The sequence below is a fragment of the Lissotriton helveticus genome, chromosome 3_1 (assembly GCF_964261635.1).
Source record: "Lissotriton helveticus chromosome 3_1, aLisHel1.1, whole genome shotgun sequence".
NCBI lineage: Eukaryota > Metazoa > Chordata > Amphibia > Caudata > Salamandridae > Lissotriton > Lissotriton helveticus.
Window position 1 is genome coordinate 361703879 of NC_136061.1, and position 15767 is coordinate 361719645.

Below are 15767 nucleotides of genomic sequence, written 5' to 3' on the forward strand. Positions count from 1 at the left end.
TTATCCTTTCTGATCTATCTTCTGCATTTGACACCGTCAAACATGAGAACTTACTCGAGCTCTTAAACACAAGAATGGGAATATCTGGAACTGTGCTCAAGTGGTTCACATCCTTTCTACACAACAGAACGCAGAAATTCAAGAGTAACAACTTGATGTCTTCCCCAATACCGGTATCGCTAGGCATCCCACAAGGATCCTCCCTATCCCCAACTCTGTTTAACTTAGTGATGGAACCTCTCACCACCTTGCTACAAGCATCCAATGTGCAATTCCACATGTACGCCGATGACACCCAACTATATCTCAAATTACAATCACCCAAAGACATTATGCTCTTGAATTCAACGATCAGAAGCACCCAATCATGGCTGGCCGCTAATCATCTCAAACTCAATGCTCTTAAAACAGAGTTCCTCTTGATCTCACCTCCTGCGAAGATCACTACCACCCAAATCTGGCTTAAACACCTAACGGCACTCAATGTGCATCCCACCATCGTGGACTCAACAAAATCTCTAGGCATAACACTTGACACCAACCTCAACATGCAGGAACACATCAACAAAGCAACTAAGGGGGCGAACTACCAGATTAATATCTTAAGGAAAATCAAACCCTTCCTTCCAGCCAAAGATTTCCAAACTGCGGTACAAGCTCTAGTCATCCCTCGAATAGAATACGGCAGCATCGCCCTCTGTGGTCTCCCCCTAACCACCACGGCACCCTTAAGAGCCTCTCTAAACGCTGCAGCGAGACTCATCACCGGTTCAAGAAAGCACTCACACATTTCCCCAGACCTGAGAGCCCTGAACTGGCTGCCTTTTGAAGCCAGAATACATCTGAAAATCGCCTGCATCACGCACAAGGCCGTCCATCTGAGCTCACCCGGATATCTCGCCCAGAAGCTGACGATCTCCGGAGGCTCTAGAAACACTAGAGGCACAAGCAATCTCCTGCTAAAACCCCAAAGATTCCGCAAGGAAAAAACGTATAAGCGCTCCTTCTCAGGAATGGCACCCAGGATTTGGAACTCACTCCCCCCTGAAATCAGGCTCATCTCCTCTACCATACTTTTTAAGAGAGAAGTAAAAGCTATCCTCATGGCTAAACACACTTGAATTATTACTGGGGTTGACTCTATAGTCGCTGTACCAACAATTTCTACTGATCTTTTCTGCATTTTTGTATGACTCGTGTTATTGACCTGCCTGACTGTTTACGCTATCAACTATTTGTACTTGTTTCTTTATTGATGTATCTGGCTGACTATGCTCCCACATGTACCTTCCCCGCCCTATTGTTATTTACTCTCACGCTGTTCCTTTCGTCTGTAAAGCGCTCTGATATCTGCAAAGATCTTGTTCGCGCTATATAAAACTTTCAAAATAAAAAATAAAAATAAAATAAAAGGTGATGCAGACAACTAGAGATGCTACCAAGAAAGAAGAGGACCCTGGAATGGGCGAATAGGAATGTGAAGATCCACATCCTGTAGGTTCATGAATACTATAAAGTAGGATGGCTAAATGTCTGAGTCATCTTCAGCATGTACTGGAGGTTCTACCGGCGTGAAGTACTGCGAGACAACAAAATGGTCAACTGCTTCTTACATCTATAACTTGATTCGCTTAGTCATTTGAGTCTCTTGATGGCTTCTTCACCAGTAAGAACAAGGACTATGCTCCTTAATGGATTTACTGTGTGGCATTGGCGCAGCCGAATGTTTTGAGAGCCCGGCTTGGAGTCTGTCCTCTGGCACCACTCTTTTGGCTAGACATCTTGCTTCTGGTGGTAGGTCAGCTTCAGTTTCTGTCGGTAGATCCTTGACTTCTAGTCAGTAATTGTCATTGATGGCCTGCAGGTTACACTGATCTGGCAAAGTGAGTCACTGGGAGCAAAAAAGTGCATATGCCCTCCCACTGGGGAGGCCTGCTTGCTTTGGAGTCAGAGGGAGGACAGGACAGCTGGGGTCAAGGTTTGTTGAAAAAATGGATATGGGGGATATCGTTCCCGATCCTAGGTGGCTCGATGGAGAAGGCTTGTTGCTCTGTTTTTTCTTTTTTGCACATTATCAGTTCAAGCTCGATAGTGTCCTATCTGTGGGCATGACTAGAGCTGCTGGAGATGGTGAGCATATCAGCAAGGTAGACGGGGGTGCGGGCGGAATGGCTCTGTAGACGATGAAGCTGGGTTCAGAGATACTGGCGGGAGCTTCATAAAGGCCTTTAAGTGAGGCAGGGTGCTCCCCAGTCTCAGCATGGCAGTGCCAGTAGAAGATAACCTCTCGCCTGCGCTGGCGAGGGTGGACTGCCCATTGCCTGGTGCTTCGCTCCAGGTAACCGAGCTCGCCCAGGAGAGCCTTGTGGTCCAAGCAGACCACACAGTACAGGCTGCATATGTAGGACGGCTGTCTGAACTTTGTCTTTTCTCGGTTTTTATTGATGATCTCTCTCTGTAGTCTGTCCCCTGTTATTTCTTTGTTTATTTCGATAGATTTTTGTTGTTGTATCCAATTTTTAATCTGTACCTGTCTATGGGCCTGATGTAGGTAGGCAAATACCGGTCGGAAACGGCCGAAAATACCGATTTTCGGCCGTTTCCGACCGGTATTTGTATATTGAGATGTAGGGGCATGTCAAATTACAGAATCGGTAATTTTACCGATTCTGTAAAATACCGAATCGGTAAAATTACCGATTCTGTAATTTAACATGTAGGTAGCACTGTAATCAGTGCTACAAGGGTTTAAGAATTCGTTATTTACCACCAACTAGAAGTTAGTGGTAAATAATGAAAACCCTAAAAATGTGCCATGTTGCAGACATACATGCCCTAAGGGCATGTATAAAAGGGACTGAGGAGGCTTGGGTCCTGTCACCATCCGGCCTGGACCGCTCTTAATTGAGTAAACAAACAAAGTGGCCGGACAGCCTGTGTGAAAATATCAATACACGTCCTGGTACCATGAATTACCAAGGCGGACAGACTTGTGTCTGGGATTACTTTTTTATTTTATAAAAAGGTTTTTTGAGAAAGATTTTTTAAGCGTCAAAAGACACAACAAAACATTCAACAAATTACATCAACAATACATTACATGAATGCACACAAAATAAATGAAATTATCAATCAATGAAATCCAAAAAACAACATTTCTTGGACGGACAACTGTAATATGCCTACAAATAAGTAGTCTATGAGGCACCAATCCTAAATATAATACAAACAAGTGGTCTAACAGTATAAAACACTGGCCTACTTGTTTAGCATCTGCAAGAAAACACCAAATACATTTCTGCATCAAGTGCTAGAGCAATAGGAATAGCATAGAAGCTAATTCAGGATTTAACATGCATAATTTCATTCCTATTACGCCTTCCAACATTGGTGTCTTGCAGGGAAGAACGTCGACGCGTTTCGAACCCGAGTGTGTTAAAGGGTTCTCCTCAGGACATGGATTGGGGGGTCGTTGTCCCTACAAAATAATTCCAAACATTGTGTCAGGGATAAACTAATCCGAAAATGCTTCTCGCAGAAACTCACACATATAAAAAATTAGAGTACCTTAATGACTGGGCGGTTGGAACAATTCCCTGCAATCAAAATAAGGTGTAAATCTGCATTAAAATCATGCCTCAACAGTATCTCCATGTTAAACGGGTGAACTGCTGCATTCAAAACATACCTTAGTAATGCGCCTAAAGAGGTCACTGGGAGGAGGGAGGGGGGGTTGCCAGCACACGTATAAGATACACGATTCCGCAGTCAGAAAGTGCTGAAAAGGAGGAAGTTCCTGTCAGTGAGCCGCATAAGTTACGATATGGTAAACAGGGTTCATATTAAATCGAACCATACCTTCAACAAGCGGGCATGAGTCCCACCATGACTGCTCGAAAAAGCGCCGGCTACCGCCTGCACTCGTGCGCTGTAAAAATAAAGAACGAGCGTTTTAGTAAAACGCTCCGGTTCCCTTTCTTTCTAGTCTGGTGGAAACAAATACCATTCTGTTTGAACTTACTTCTCTCTCGTAATTGAAAAGCGTAGAGAAGAGGCACCCAACTCCGAGTTCAACAACCGTTAGTGGCTGAAGGGGGCGTGACTAAGAGTATTTATCCTCGCGCACAGCTGTGCGCTAGGATAAATACTCTTTATTTTTACAGCGCACGAGTGCAGGCGGCAGCCGCCGCTTTTTCGAGCAGTCATGGTGGGACTCATGCCCGCTTGTTGAAGGTATGGTTCGATTTAATATGAACCCTGTTTACCATATCGTAACTTATGCGGCTCACTGACAGGAACTTCCTCCTTTTCAGCACTTTCTGACTGCGGAATCGTGTATCTTATACGTGTGCTGGCAACCCCCCCTCCCTCCTCCCAGTGACCTCTTTAGGCGCATTACTAAGGTATGTTTTGAATGCAGCAGTTCACCCGTTTAACATGGAGATACTGTTGAGGCATGATTTTAATGCAGATTTACACCTTATTTTGATTGCAGGGAATTGTTCCAACCGCCCAGTCATTAAGGTACTCTAATTTTTTATATGTGTGAGTTTCTGCGAGAAGCATTTTCGGATTAGTTTATCCCTGACACAATGTTTGGAATTATTTTGTAGGGACAACGACCCCCCAATCCATGTCCTGAGGAGAACCCTTTAACACACTCGGGTTCGAAACGCGTCGACGTTCTTCCCTGCAAGACACCAATGTTGGAAGGCGTAATAGGAATGAAATTATGCATGTTAAATCCTGAATTAGCTTCTATGCTATTCCTATTGCTCTAGCACTTGATGCAGAAATGTATTTGGTGTTTTCTTGCAGATGCTAAACAAGTAGGCCAGTGTTTTATACTGTTAGACCACTTGTTTGTATTATATTTAGGATTGGTGCCTCATAGACTACTTATTTGTAGGCATATTACAGTTGTCCGTCCAAGAAATGTTGTTTTTTGGATTTCATTGATTGATAATTTCATTTATTTTGTGTGCATTCATGTAATGTATTGTTGATGTAATTTGTTGAATGTTTTGTTGTGTCTTTTGACGCTTAAAAAATCTTTATCAAAAAACCTTTTTATAAAATAAAAAAGTAATCCCAGACACAAGTCTGTCCGCCTTGGTAATTCATGGTACCAGGACGTGTATTGATATTTTCACACAGGCTGTCCGGCTACTTTGTTTGTTTACTCAACTAAGGGCATGTATGTCAGCAACATGTGCACCCATGCACAATTGAGGGGTGCAACAGGGTGTCAAAGTGACACCCTGTCCCCCTTGCAAATTCGGTAATTTTACCGAATCGGAATTTACCGATTCGGTAATTGGCATTGATTCCTATGGGCCTCAAGGCCCATAGGATTCAATGGCAATTACCGAATCGGTAAATACAGATTCGGTAATTACCGAATGTTACAGATTCGGTAATTTAAAAATAGAAATTACCTACATCCCATTTACCTACTCTTAAACATTGAATCGGTATGATTCGGTATTTAAGAGTAGGTAAAACGAGATTACCTACATCGGCCCCTAATATCTGTAGTCTCCCTTTTATTCTTTCTCTGTATTTTTAAAATATGTTTCTGTAGTCTTAATGTCCTTCTTTCTCTTGTATATTTAGGATGTATGATTATCTGTAGTCGGTTTCTGGCTTTCTTCTGTATAATTACAATATCCCTGTAGTCTGTATCCTGTTTTATCTCTGTTTTTAGGATATCTCTTTGTAGTCTGTCCCGTCTTTTATTCGTATGTGTAGAACATCTCTTTCTCTGTGTTGCCTGTTTTTCTCTGACTTTAGGATATTTGTCTTTTTCTTTCCTCTGTGTATTTAGGACAGCTCTTTGTAGTCTGCCCCTCCCTGCGTTCTGTATATTTGGCATGCCTCTGTAGTCTGAACCCCTGTTTTCTCAAAGCTATCTCTTTTCAGTCTCTGCTGTCGGTCGGTCCTCTGTGTTAGTCGTCTCTTCTCCCTCCATAGGTTTGTGTATCTGTGCGAGGTGCTTTCTTTAGTTTCCTCCGGTCATGTAAATCCTTTTTTCTCGCCTTCTCGCCCCTTATTCCGTGCGAGGGGGTGAGGCCATAGATGTCAGCCGCGGGTTAAACTAGACAACACGCCGCGGACTGATCACGGTGAATTTATGCTGCCCTGGGATTGGCCTCGCCACGTGTCGGGCTTAAACTTCCCCTCGGTTTGGAGGTGTGAGCGGTGTGGAGTCCACAGTGGTGCCTCGGGAGCATTTAGGAGTGAGCGATTGGCTCGAAGGGGTAGAATTGATTTCGAGGGAAGTAGAAGGTAGATTTATCCGCCTTCCCACCGCCAGACCGAGCTCGTCCTGCAGCCCCGTGTTGGCTCTTATTTGTAGTCCAAAACCGTGGTAATGGCAGACATATTTCTTGCTGTTATGTGTTCCGAAAATTGCTTTAGCTGTAGCTGGGTACAACGGGGACAGGTTATGCGGGCACTTGGCAGTCTGCACTGCCAGAGAAATGGCTGTCATGGCGGCTTAGAGAGGCGCATGCCTGCTTCCTTCTGCGACGGGCTTATGAAGAGGGCGGCCTTCACCAAGGGCAAACCGGGCCCGGCCACAGCCCGGGGTCACTGGCCTTGCTCCGGTCCTAGCTTCGTGACCCACGTACTGTAGGTGTCCTGGTGAATTAGTATTTCATGTTTCTGAAGAAAAAACATTGCGCTGTTCACTAGCCTGCGTTTTGCACAAGAAAGCTAGCTTGCAAGAGTGGCCTGCACACCACTTGCCTCCTATTGGCATTGCAGGGCTGACCTCTTGACCCGCCTGTAGCCCCTCAACAACCTATCAGCAGGAATAGCTGAATGAAAGATGAAAGTTTAGACCAGCACGATGCAGTTCATTTTCCTGATGAAAGGCCCAAGTGTGGGCAACCTCAAGGCTATGACTTGGAAAGCACTGGCCATGGTGAAAATACATTTTTCCCAGTGGGCTCCTACATTTTGGGAATCCAAGTTTCATGGGAATATGAAGCTGCAAAAAAGGGTTCACTGAATTTCAGTGTGTGCCACAGTTACTGGTGAGAGACCATTAATATCTAGCCAGGCAAATCTTGGGGAGACTCAAGTTGTCTAATCAGCCACCAGGGGGAATTTTGATTGTATAGGATCTGCTGGAGGGAGAATCAGTGTTCTTGTTAGTGTAGGGCATAAACCCACCCAAGAAGGTCACTACCCCAGGCTTCGAGCTTGTACTTAGTAACTTCCCTTTATTGTTTCTGCTGCACAACTGAATATGTTCTTTCATGGTTACTAGTCCCTCACTCAGCGAATGATTATAGTCTCTGGTCAGAAAGGGGCAGGCGGTCCTAGATTCTTTAATAGCTCCTCATGCTGAGATGTTTGACACTCCTGGCAGCTCTGTGGAAGATAAACAACCATTGTTGGCAGAACTTTGGTCCAACTTGTGCCACCTGGAAGATGCTCTACATCCTCAGGAGCAGTAGGAATCGTCCCGTTGGCCAATTTTGAGGTCACTTCTTCATGTTGTTTTGGGCAAAGGGTTACGTTTTTGAGGATCTCAGGACAATAGTCGTGTTCCAGCCAGACCTGTGCTTCGTTTGAAAATTCTATAACCAGCCAATCAATGATCAGGCTCGATTGGCAGGCATTTTTGCCTGAGCTTGATTTGTAATTAGCAACTTTCGAAAGACGTTTGTCTGGTGAAGGAAGGGGCACAGGGAGTCAAGGCAAAGCAAGCACTTCCTCGGATATGAGGAGGGTTATCTGCCACTGACACCCTCCCAGAGGAACCAAAACAATTTTTCCACACCACAGAGATGGACAAGAAAATGAAAGAGTGGTGACACAACAGGGCTACATGGTCATGGGTATCTAACCTTTCAAAATGGGAAATAAAGGCCTGCATTAACCATGCTACTGCACAATCACATGGGTAAAGGAGAATGGTCAAATTTGATGTGACCAGAATTAATTTTCATTGGACGGGGAGGGCAACTTCATGTTCGGGGTACATTTAAAAGGCTGTACTCACACTATCCAGGCAGTATGCTTAGCACACTAAGGAGGTAACTCCCTGGAGCAGTGTAGGAGTACTTTGGATATTCCTCATCCAGACTGAGTCTACCTCTCCTGTTAACACATCAAGGGCATTCAGGATAAATATTCTAAAAACAAAACACTGCAAAGGGGACTTTCAGAGGCAGTCTAGGAAAAATCCGAAACTCACAGGATGGTACAGTGCACCAGGTACATGGACCTTTGGACTTGCAGATTCCTTCCTGTGCATAAGCATGCAGAGCCAGCTGATTGCCTTATGCCTCAGCCCAGATGCCTGATAGATTGTTTGTCCCCCGAGTCCTCCTACCAAGAGCTTTCCCGACCTCTCATCTGTCTTACCAGTGAATCTGCACTTGAAACTTGCATCCGCTCAGGGATCATGTTCCCTCCCTACACTTGCAGCAAACACTGCTTCTTGGGTAGGATTGCCAACCGAATCTATGTCCCCCCAGCAGCACCATGTTTCCAGCAATGGACTTTTTGCTTGACTTCTTAATCAATTCTAGGAGTTGGCAGTTGTAGTCATTGTTACATAAGTGCAACAAAAATTAAGGACAGTGAATGAATGATGGCAGTTTATAGTGCGGACAGCTTCTCCAGAGGAGTGTCCCGGCGCAGTGGTGGAAATGTATTGATGTCAAAGAGTAACATGGAGAAAGAGAAAGGGTTTTTGCAAGTGAGATGGATAAGATGAACAGGAGCCGTGGAAGGGGCTGATGGGGTAAGAGGAGATACAAATGGTGCCCCATTGAGGAAAGACTGATTTAATTGGTGAAAGAGAAAGAGAAAACGGAGTGGACTTGAGACATTTGGGAATTGTTAAAGGAAAGATAGTCTGGAGTGTATTGGTGAGATGAATGGAGTGGTTAGGAGAGACCAATAGAGTGATTAGCAAGAGGCTAATGCATTAGAGGGCGGGGCAGTCTTTATAGACTTTAAGACTAAGGTAGTTAGAGGAGAGACTTAAGGACCTTTGGTGAGGGCAAAGTTGTGATCATCAGGCCTGGAGGTCAGTTGCATAGTTAGATGCTAGACTCATTTGATTAGATTGATTAATTGAAGAGTGGGGAGTTTAGAGCCAATGCATGTGTGTGCTTATGTTACCGATCACTTGGGTGCTTTAAGGTCATACTAATGAGGTGCTTAGAGTAGCTGTTATTGAAGGGATTAAAGGAGAGACCTTTCAAAGGTTAGAGAAGCGACCTTTGGCCTGATTTGGAAAGGTAGGTTTGGGTGGTTAAAGGAGAGTCCTTTGGGTGGATTTGGGTATGGATCTTTGAGTGATAAATAGAGAACCCCTGCATTGATTATAGAAGTAGCAGTTACCAAGATACAACAGAGATCATTGAGTGGTTAGATGAGAGATCTTTGTCTGGATGCAAGAGTGCTCTTTTGTGATCAGAGGGGTGACTTTTGGCTGGATTGAGGAAGAGAGCCATAAAAGGTTAAAAGAGAAACCTTTGGGTGACTAGAGGAGAGACCCTTGCCCGGTTAGAGAAGAGACTTTTCGATAGTTAGAAAAAAGGTCTTTAGCAGGATTTGGGAAGAGAACTTTGGACGGCTTGCAGAGATACATTTGGACTAGCTCAGGAAGAGACAGTGGGTTGTTAAAAGAGAGGGACCCAGGCTGGATTTGACAGAAGGCTTTTGGACCTTTAAAAAAGGGACCTTTGAATAATTCGAGGAGAAACCTTGGGTGGTTAGAGAGAAATCTGTGGGTGAACAGAGGAGAAACCTTTTGGGGTTGAGAGGTCAGGCCTTTGAATGCTCAGAGGAGAAAAGAAACCTTTGGGTGAATAAAGGAGAAACTCTTAGTGTTTAGAAGAGAGGTCTTTGGGTGTTTAGAAGAGAGGTCTTTGGGTGTTTAGCGGAGAGGTCTTTGGGTGTTTGGCGGAGAGGTCTTTGGTTGTTTAGCAGAGAGATCTTTAGGAATTTAGCAGAGAGGTCTTTGGGTGTTTAGCGGAAAGGTCTTTGGGTGTTTGGCGGAAAGGTCTTTGGGTGTTTGACGGAAAGGTCTTTGGGTGTTTGGCGGAAAGGTCTTTGGGTGGTTACAGGAATGATCTTTGGCTGGTTCAGCATGGCTCCTCCGGATGGTCAGAGAAAAGGCCTCTGGCTGGGTCCCACTGAAACATCTTGTTGTTTGGAGGGCGCCTTGTGCAGTGTGTGTGTGCCCGGAGCTCTAATGGTGTCTGTGATTTCCAGGCAAAGCTGCGTCTGGAGATGGAGATGGAGCGGCTGCGGCAGACGCATTCCAAGGAGCTGGAGAACAAAGACGAGGAGGTGGAGGACGTGCGGCAGTCGTGCCAGAAAAAGGTACTCGGGCTCCCAATGTGAGCAGCGTAACACAGCTGTCACTTGCTACACTGCACTCTCTCAGCGCTCACAGCACAGCAACCCCCTCACCCACAATTGGTGGAGGCCTGGGCATTGCTTCGTACAGCACCACTAGCAGCGCCGAATGTATGACGTTACAACGAATTCCGTTGCAACGCATGCCTTTACCACGCATGCGTTACAACGGAATTCGTTTACCACTCATAACATTTTCCTCGATTGGTGGCGTGGTGACGTCATACGTCGTTAAGAGAAAGCGGAAGGTTTTTTCCGATTTCTCTTAAACGACGTGACTTCAGGTGAGGTTTTTTTTGGGGGGGGAGACCTCCCCCAAGCCCCCCTTTTTTTAACTTTTTTCCTTTACCACATATACCTTTACTACAAACCTCGTAGTAAAGGTATGCGTGGTAAAGGCTTTCGTGGTAACCACGCATGCGTTGTACTGCATGCGTGGTTAACGATTTCGTGGAAACGGCTTCGTTGTAATGGCCGTTTCCCGCAGCGCCTATACACGGAACTCTCTACTGGTGTGTGGCATTCTCCTGCACTGAAATGTAAACATGCACGCCTGTCCGCTTTAGCATCGTATTAGCATCATCTCCTGCACATAGAAATGTGCACATACAGTCATTTTATTTGTGACTCTACCACATAGCAGTATATAAAACATTACTTTCATGTGCAGCTTCGGGTGTCCTGCGTTGCTTTCCATAGCAGCAGTGTTAACATACATTATTTTCTCACCTACTGCGTCTTCTGTGCGCTGTTTTCATTGTTAGCAGTGTACATACACATCCATTCGTTTCACATTTTGCAGCTTGTGTGCATTACTTTCCCCATAGCAGTGTGCATGTGCATTGCTCTGGCTTACTATATTCCACTCGCATTTAAGATACCAGGGAACATACACCTTTCGGTAGCCGCACGTGTACTCCATTCCCTCCTTCGTAGCGGTGCACGCACACACACTCCTGTCACCTGTGACAAAGCCGTAAATACACACATGTACCTCTCCGCACGTGTGCAGCACTCTCTCCTTCATAGCAGCGTACACACAAACACCATTCACCTCTAGCCGCATGCAGCCCTCTGCCCTTCATAGCAGTGCACACGCGTGGAAGCAGTGGATGCACGCCCCTCCGCTGCACACAGCGTGCCCTCTCTCGCAGCAGCGCGCGCCGTCTCCCTCGCGCCCTCCCTCTCACCCGGCGGCCGCCATGCTGTGCACGTGCCCTGGCTCTCGGTGGCGGCTGTGGCTAACCCCGCGCGCTCTTCTTTCTCCCCCGGCCCCAGCTCAAGCAGATGGAGCTCCAGCTCGAGGAGGAGTACGAGGATAAGCAGAAGGTCCTGAGGGAGAAGAGAGATTTGGAGAGCAAGCTGTCTGCTGTCAGCGACCAGGTACGGGCGGCGCAGCCAGGCGCCCCTCCTCCCCCTCCTCTCGCTGTAGAGGGGGCGCCCTTGAAAGGACAAGCAGGGCACCCCGTTACACCCCCCTGTGCTACTCGTGTGTGTGTGACAGGAGAATCTGAGTATTTCCTAATACAAATGCCCACGGAAAAAAACGAGTGCAGCTCTATATGTTGTCCATATTGGTATCATAGGAGAAAAGGGCCTCAGACACCAGGGCGCCCAGGGACAGCTCACCTCCCAGAAGAACCCAGGTCCCATGGGAGAGAGATAATATCAGCTTAAAAACCCACGAGCAGCACACCTTTATTCTAACCCATCTTTAACACTCTGCATAACGGTAAATATAAATCATGCAATTACTACTGCAACATCAAGATAACGCATTTCGGATAAAAGCCCCATTGCCTCAAACCTTGAGAGTGTTTGATGCTTTAAAAACAGAGGTCCTAAAAACTTGATACAGGTGGGGATTTAAAAAACACAGTCCTTAAGTACACGAGACAAGGAGCATTTGACATTCAGGGAGCACATGCAACATCCATTATCAGAGTGCTTCTGACACTCACTAGCAGCAGAGCGCCTCGTAATAGCAGGTGGCATCGGACAGCACCAGCCAAACCCCCACATTAAGTGACAGACAGCACATGGCAGCAGGAGCAGGTGCCACAACACAGCAGGAAGCACATGACGAGCAAACCCACCGTGTTATCAGGGTGCACATGACAGGAAGAGAAGAGCCCCCATTTTATTAGTGACAGCAGACGCTGAGTACCATGCTATGGCAGGACGTACGCGACAGGACGAATGAAGATCCCTTGATATCCGAGTGTGCACGACAGCAGAAGCTGTGTCTCGCAGCAGCAGTACATGCAAAGTAGGAAAAACAAAGCCCACTATGTTCTCAAGGTGCACACGACCGCAGAATAATAATGGGACACCAGAAACATACCTACCAGAGTCGCCCCAGAAGGAAACACAAGACACTGAATGTCAAGTGGCAACAGCCTCTCCAACTGTGAAGGACTCTTCTTCCAGACTTTAGGCGCGCCGAGTCTTGCAGACGTCCCTCCATGCTGCAAGACCTTGTTGTTTCCATCATGATCACTTGCATCCACCCAGCACGGGCAGTAGTGTGAGCAATAAATGAAGGCAATTTATAAAGTGCACAGCTTCTCCAAAGGAGTGTCACGGCGCAAGTCTGATAATGACATCTTTTCAGGTGGCGCACTTTACATAAAAAACAAAACAAGTAGGATGGTGATTAGTTCAAGGGTCACTCTGATGAATGGTAGTTATTTTGAGGCACTGTCCAAAGCTTTTAGTGCATTTTCAAGAAGCTAAGTTCTACAGCATCAGATCTATGAACTAGAGATTACCAAATGGGTCACTTTAGGAAGATGTGTCCAAGGTCGATCTACGAGGGCCAGAGCATGGCATATATTCCTTAAACCAAATATGATAAAGTTACATTAAGTCTAAATAGGCACCTTTTACATAGTCAGTACTCTTTTGAAAGTCTAGCCTGGCTTTGTTGGACCAGGTTTAGAGACCCCTCGCTTGCTCCGGGGCATTTTTGCCCCACTAACCTCAGCCCATTCAACCACATATTACTGATTTTAAGTCATCAAACTGACGGCCCATTCTCCCTATAAATTGTGTCAGATTTATCAACAAAAAACATTGGGAAGATGTGGGTGATGGGAGTTTTAGGACTGCGCCTTCTTGATTGTTCATACACCTATATTTCTTTGATACCTTGTCCAGTGATGTTCGGAAACAAAAGTTTAATGGAAATTGACGTGTGCATGCTAGCTTTATCACGTAGATACTGGGAGGAGCATGTTGTTATTGTGTCGGACTTACTGAAGGGCCTTGTGTTCCAGTGGTTAAGTTCTACAAGACTAACTGCTAGCTACAATGCGGCAGTTGCTCACCTTGGTGAGGTAATTACAGAACAAAGCAACCCAATCTGCCCTTGTGGGCTAGGGTACTCAAATATAAACAGGTACGGTGCCAACAAGGGATATTGGTATGAAATACTTTGTTAATGATTTTCTCCTATTCAGTGATGCTTTTCAGTTGCATCTGAATCTAATTCAATATCAATGCAATTAAAATAACATATTCATAGTCAAAAAGACAAATTATTGACGAAGGTTCATCCATTGAAAAAATTGTGTTTAAACATGGAATATCAAAACAAATGTTTTAATTCAACACATAAAGATTTTGTACAGGGGTTATTTATAGAAAAGTCTCAAATACATCAATACTGTGTACTCCGTTAGACCAGTTGGGTCGATGTTCATAAACATAAGTTGATATATTGGATGCCCACTTTCTATGTATATCTTGAGGGTGTATGTCTTGTAGACATTACAAACCAACTTTTCATGGATCTTATCAAAAGAAAGATGGGAAATGCATCAATTTTTGGTCTCAAAATGCTTTCATCCCCAATACCATCCTCAGGACTGCATTGTTCATATGAAAACAAAAAGTACCTATGATGACAGCACTTCGCTGTACCAGATGGACACGTTCCATCAGAGCTATCAACAATTTGCGACTCGCCCAGATTAAGTTGGATTAATCTTGAGCAGGTGCCAGGATGTGAACCTAATGGACATTGATGTAAATCAGTGATACTCAAAGTACTGCCCAGGGGGGCCGCATGCGGCCCACTGACCTTTACATACGGCCCCCTTCTCAACAGCAGCGCTGGGCTGCTGTTTAGTCTACTCAGCACTAACATTAACAAACATGCTAAATAAACGGACAGGAATTTACTTTAAAGGTTAATAGAAGTTAAAGGAAGTAACTAGGGTGTCCTGCACTGCTAAACTTTAGAAACACCTTCATTTTTAAAGACATCTTGCAGTAAAAGTATGATATAGTCTTTTCAAAATTCAAAAAGTGTCTTTTATTTACATGCAGAACAGGGGAGAGGATGTGGCCTAACAGTTAGGGCGGTCGACTTTGAAGTCAGGAACCGGGTTCGAGTCTCGGCAGGGACACACAACATCCTGTGATTCGGGGAAAATCACTTAATCTCCCCGTGTCCACCAAAGGATAGTGGTGTGTATCCGGTAGCAAGCAGCTGTTTCTTCGGACGGGCCTTCTGACCTTGGGATTGGCCAGAAGCTCTTCATTATCAAGTGAGGCTTCCTGCCTGGGCGTTCCCCTGAGAACCGCTCCAGCTCGCGATTTTTAACTTTTACAGTATACTGTGTATCTATATCTTTACTCATATGGGCTCCGCTCACTCAGTTCTCTGGCATACGGACACCGTTATTTAAACTTCTGGGCACTTACGTGTCTTACGTCTGAAAGAGCCTTTGATGGTTTTGGATGTATTTAGTCACACTGTGCTGAATAGATTACAATATACTTACTCTTCATCAGATTGAGAGGCCGGTTAATTGTTATGACCACATCGAGAGTTATTCGGAAAGCATCATCGTACATCAAGTTCTGATTAGAACTTCTGTTCTTAGCCTTGAAAAAGTCGTCTCAAGACGAAACACATGTTGACTGTTCTTGTTTCTGACTCTGTGGGTTAACACAGAAGAAGACCTAAGAATAAAAAAACATTGGCTACACATACCATTGGATTTGTTTCTGCCTATGTCACTGATGACTCACTGGAGTCCTTTTCTGTAACTTAATTGGGTTGTGCTCTGTCAACTAAATTTGTCATTGTATTTGTATGTGGGCATCTCACATACATATTAACATTGTGGGTAGCACAGTGTATGACATTAAGCACGCTGGAGAATATCCTCCTTACTTCTTTAACTTTAGGGCAAACTTACACAAAGGTGCTGGCTGTAGTGTACTACTGCCACCAAGTGTTCCAAGTGCAGTAAAAGTATGATGAAGTCTTTTCAAAATTCAAAAAGTGCATTTCATTTACATGCAGAACCGGCGAAAGGATGTGGCATAACGGTTAGGGTGGTCGACTTTGAAGCCAGGAACCGGGT

At 45.1% G+C, this 15767-nt stretch overlaps 1 protein-coding gene across 19 annotated transcripts in view; it reads left to right on the top strand.

Moving 5' to 3' along the window:
• Window positions 1–15767, top strand: part of MYO18A (myosin XVIIIA) — an 864705-nt gene that overhangs the window by 653129 nt on the left and 195809 nt on the right. For all 19 annotated transcript variants that reach the window (XM_078680070.1, XM_078680063.1, XM_078680078.1 and 16 more), the window contains 2 exons: window positions 10243–10353; window positions 11668–11772. In XM_078680070.1, the coding sequence (XP_078536196.1) occupies window positions 10243–10353; window positions 11668–11772 (216 nt within the window). The remainder of the gene's footprint in view (window positions 1–10242; window positions 10354–11667; window positions 11773–15767) is intronic.